This window comes from Pyrus communis, chromosome 6 (genome assembly GCF_041283825.1).
Source record: "Pyrus communis isolate YQ-2024b chromosome 6, ASM4128382v1, whole genome shotgun sequence".
In the NCBI taxonomy this organism is placed as follows: domain Eukaryota; kingdom Viridiplantae; phylum Streptophyta; class Magnoliopsida; order Rosales; family Rosaceae; genus Pyrus; species Pyrus communis.
The window spans coordinates 18,246,171-18,251,072 of record NC_142570.1 but is presented as its reverse complement, the minus strand read 5'-3'; the positions used below and the strand labels follow the sequence as shown (position 1 = coordinate 18,251,072).

Sequence of the window (4,902 nt, the reverse complement as noted above, 5' to 3'; positions counted from 1 at the left end):
TAAAATATAAAACTAAATATAAAAGAAAATACATTTACGTTACGTGACAAAATTTTGGGCTTTCATCGCGCACGGTTAAAAGAATAATTTCCTTTTACAGTTTAAAATATAAAATTAAATAAAAAAAGAAAACAATTTACTTTCCGTCACAAAACGTGGGGTTTTCATTGCATAAAGTTAAAAAAAAAAAAATTATTAAGAAAATAATTTTCTTTTACACTTTAATATATAACAGAAAAATAAATTTCCAATTTAAAATGAAAAAGTTAAATAAGAAAGGAAATAAGTTTACTTTGCGAAACGAAATATTGTATTTCTATCTTGCAAAGTTTAAAAAAATACAAAAATAATTTTTTTTAGAATTAAAAATATAAATTAAATGAAATAGATTTACGTTGGGTGATAAATATTAGGATTTCGTTGCATAGTTTCAAAATAAAAATAATTTGAATTATAAGGTTTAAAATATTTGAATTTCGTCAAGCACAGTTTAAAGAATTTTTTTTTTTACAATTTAAAATACAAATGAAATAAAAAAAATTTACTCTGTGCGAAAAAAAATAATAAGATTTCGCTGCGTAAAATTTTTTTGAAATGAAAATAACGCATAAAATGATTTGAATTATAAGGTTTAAATATAAAAATATAATAAAAAAAGAAAACAAATTTACATTGAGTGACGAAATATTTGATTTTCGTTGCGCAAAGTTAAAAAAAAAATCTTTTACAGTTAATATTAAATTAATAAAAATATATTGATGTGCATTTTATTTAATTTTTATGCACGTTAGACAATTATTAAAATTTCATCGTGGAAAGTCATTATACGCAATGATTGTGTTTTGTTGCGCAAGGAATTTTTTTACTAGTGTTGTAATCCCTCATGTTGCACGTATGTATGTAAAAATATCATTTCACGCCTATGTGCACGTAGCCATCGATCCATGGTGCATATACATAGCGAACAAGTAAACTAGAGACAAACATCTGTCGAACATTTATGTACAAATAAATGAATGTGATGATCCTGCATAAAATTGAGACATGATGTGCATATGACTACTTTCCAATCAGCTGAGCTTTTAAGCACCTTCTCACACTTTTCATCTCTATAAAGGACCTCCTCTCCTCAAGCCTCCCTCCCCCCTTCTAACACAACCGGGAACTTAGTACCGTCCACACACCTTCTTCACCACTAAGACCTTGAATTTATCCGTTGAAACTTCGAAAAGTCATGCAGCCCGGTGAGGTCACTGGACACCATTACCTTGCTCCTTTGAGCTCATCATCTCCCTATCCTCCGAAGAAAGTTGAGGTTCCACCATAAAATCAATTAGCAATATGTGGAGTAGCCCAACCTTTTATAAGCCCGTGCAAGATCCTTCCTCCCATCAATGTTGGACTCATTCTCAAAATGCCTCCTCAAGTGTGGTTAATTTTCAAGCCTAATACATAGACAACATAACGGGATAATGTGGAGCGCATGTGGCCATTTTGCTTCACACGTGGGACAACCTACTTTGATATCATGAAGAAAATTGAGGTTCCACCATAAAACGAATTGACAATATGAGGAGTAGCCCAACCTCTTATAAGCGCATGCAAAGTCCATCCTCCCATCAATGTGGGACTCATTCTCAACATCCTCCCCATCAATGTGGGTTTCAATTTCATCGGCTTTCTAGCACATTGTACAATTTTCAGTTCCCTATTTCCCAATTTAATTGGTTTGCATAAAGCAATTAGATTGCACATGACAAAGTTTTGAACTTTTGAGTTTGTTTGAATGTTGAATACTGGCGTTAATATCAATTTATTAACCAATCTACAAGTGAGGCAAAAACCGAAAGCAAAACTGTTTGAAACTAAATCAAACCAAAACCTTATGATTTTGTTCCATTTTGATTCAAACTTCAAAACCACACCGAAATAAACCAAAATAAATTTCGATTTCGATTTCGACTTCAACCCAAAATCGCAATGAATCAAACCGTGACCATCCTATTTATAACCCTTTATATATGTTGTGTAATGAAAGACTTCAACGATATAGGTCCAAAGTTCGACTAGACAGACCTTCATGACAAAAGGAAAAGCATACAGGACTTTGGGATGACCACCATGATCCTTTTCTTGAAATTATGATGGAGTTGGAATCTTTGCCAAACAACAATAAAAAGGAATCGTGTACAGATGATCTCAAAATTCCTTTTCTTCCTTACCAAGCGAAATCAGTCACGGGTTGAACAATGGAAATAATTGTATCTTACACTTGCTTTATATTCCAAGGGCCATACAATTATATGAACTTTGAAAGAAAAAAAAAAGTAAAATTGTGGTAGGTCGTATCTCTTTAATTCTCAAATGCTCCAATAGAAAAACGACATCTTAGATGACCTTGGCATGTTTCCGCGTTCATAAACCCCTCTTTTCTCCATATGCACTTGGACAAGTACTCCCCTTATTTCTGGGAATGTGAACTTCATCATCATGGGAAGAAAATTTTTTTCTCATTTCCTCTAACATGACATCCATTTATTATATAATAAAAAAATAGCAATTTAAAAAAAAAAATAGCAATTTGCAAATCGTTTAGCCATTGTTATATGTTGAACAAACTTAGTTATGGTAACAAGTACAAACTTCATGATAAATCATCAATTTCTTTTATTCACATGAATAATTGAATAGTTTCAAAATTGAATGAATTTTTTTTGGAGATGATCTTTTTTATGATAAAGAGAATAAAGGATTTTAATTATAATGTTGGTACTTTGAAATGATATCTTGTGAATATGAATACGTAAGTAGGGAAGGGAGACCGGAAATGAGATAAATAAATTGTCCATTGGCATTTATACATATAATTGACCATGCCAACTTCTTGCCCACTTTTACTGTTGATCAGTATGCTTGTGATAAAAAAGAAAAGTATGCATGTGAATTATATTTATAATGCCTGAAATTACTTTCAGTAATACTGAAATTGAAACCGGTGCACGTACATGTGTACAAAGAGGGGGAAATTGCTCACCAAACTTTAAATTCATGTTTCCTTCGCTCTTTAGCAGCATATACATCTTTTATCGCTAAATATGAAAGCTATTGTCATTTTGTATTACGGTCTAATAGTATTCTTCTTTATGTGTAAGTTAGAGATCTTTTGTTCGATTCTCACCCAAGGCAAAGTTGAACCATATTATTATGGCAAGCCCATTCTAAGGCTTAGCTGAATCTCTCACTCCCTTAATGTAGATACTATCATTTGTTAACAAAAAAAAAATAATAATAATAAAAGTTGTTCGATTATCCCAATATGGTAATTAAAATGTTCAATTAAAACTCAACGGAAATTTAAACAAGTGGTTTGCAAGTCTGCATGTGAATCGGCGATCATAAGACACCGCCAAATTAGACATATACAAAATTAACAAATTAAGGCAAATTGGTAACGAAGTAAATTAAAGGACATTTCATTCCCATAATAATGAGGAAAACATCATGAATTGAATCTTATCACCCCTTAATCAGGCAACCGCCATAACAAATGAGATGATAAATTCCCACTTACAAACTCCATCATTCCACAACAATTTCACACTGAATATTTTATAACAAGTACGAAAGCCAAATCATAAAGATACAAGAAATTAAGGATCATATATTGTAGCTTTTAGGCACATTGGAAACCTTTGGGAACCTTATTTCCACAAACATTAAGAAGCAAGCTGAGAGAAAGTGGAATGTTGAGGTTGATACCCAAAATGTTGGCTTTGATGGCAGTGCAAAGGCAAACAGCAGCCTCAAGGTCAACGAGCCCTTGGATGAGAGAGCAGCAAGGTTGTACGGGAGGTTTGCCAACGGTGATGTTAAGTAACCCATTGAGGACATTAGCACAAACCCCTAATTTGAGAGTATCTCTAGGGCAGCGGGTGCCAGTTGAAGGGCTAGGATTTGGTGTCGGATTTGGCGTCGGATTTGGCGTCGGCCTTGGTCTCGGATTAGGGTTGGGGCATGTGCCACAAGAACTGACCAGGCCAAAGAAGAAGAGATTGAGTGCAAGGAAGAGAGCAAGCGAGGAAGTTGTTTTGGATGCCATCTCTCAAACCCTAGAAGAAGTGGGTTTGTAGTTATTTTGTGTGAGGAATTAAGGTTTGTAGCACTAATAGATGTGAGGGTTTGGGTGAGGAATTAAGGTGTAGAGGGAGTTGGATTTTATAGGGTTCAGGAACGGTGAGGTTTCAAGTTGAAGTTAATAGAAAATTAGAAATGATCAATAATTAATCTGAGCTAGCTGATCCATGTGTGCCCTTGGGAATTTAGCTGGCAGAGTAAACAAATTAAAGGCAACCTTTTGTATTTTTGTGTGGTGGGGGCTGCCAAATTACCAGGTTCGTTGTCTGGGCATAAATCTGTGGACGTATATCTCATCATGTACTGTTTTTGGTACCCCAAGTTCTAGTGAATTATACGGCATCGACATTTTAGGGTCTGGACCTTTGATCAAGTGACAATGGTGGGGGATGAAAAAGCACACATGTTTTGGCCGCACTAGAAAGTTCATCGACCTGCGGGGCTCGTTTGACTCAGAATGTAAGATGGAAGACGAAATTTATAAAAAAAAATTAAAATTAAATAAAATTAAAGCATATGTTCACAGCTTAATTATGAACGACAAATCATACTAGTATCAAAACTATAATTTGGTAAACACCAAACAGACCTGCAGAAATAGTCGAAAAAAGGCGCTATGCGCAAACCTCACAAGAGTGCATATGTTGTCAAAACTAGGACGGAGCCTAACTCGGTTCGACACATATTTACCTCGAATGTTGCTTTCGGTCTCAGTGTAATGAGATGGCTCTAGAAAAAGATAAACTAGGTGAGCCATTGTTGGAGGCT

At 34.3% G+C, this 4,902-nt stretch overlaps 1 protein-coding gene across 1 annotated transcript; it reads right to left on the bottom strand.

Moving 5' to 3' along the window:
• Positions 1-3,457: 3,457 nt before the first annotated feature.
• Positions 3,458-4,271, bottom strand: LOC137711165 (lipid transfer protein EARLI 1-like). Its single transcript, XM_068450372.2, has one exon. The coding sequence runs from the start codon at positions 4,097-4,099 to the stop codon at positions 3,674-3,676; it is 426 nt and encodes a 141-aa protein (XP_068306473.2). The 5' UTR covers positions 4,100-4,271; the 3' UTR covers positions 3,458-3,673.
• Between the last annotated feature and the right edge of the window lie 631 nt (positions 4,272-4,902).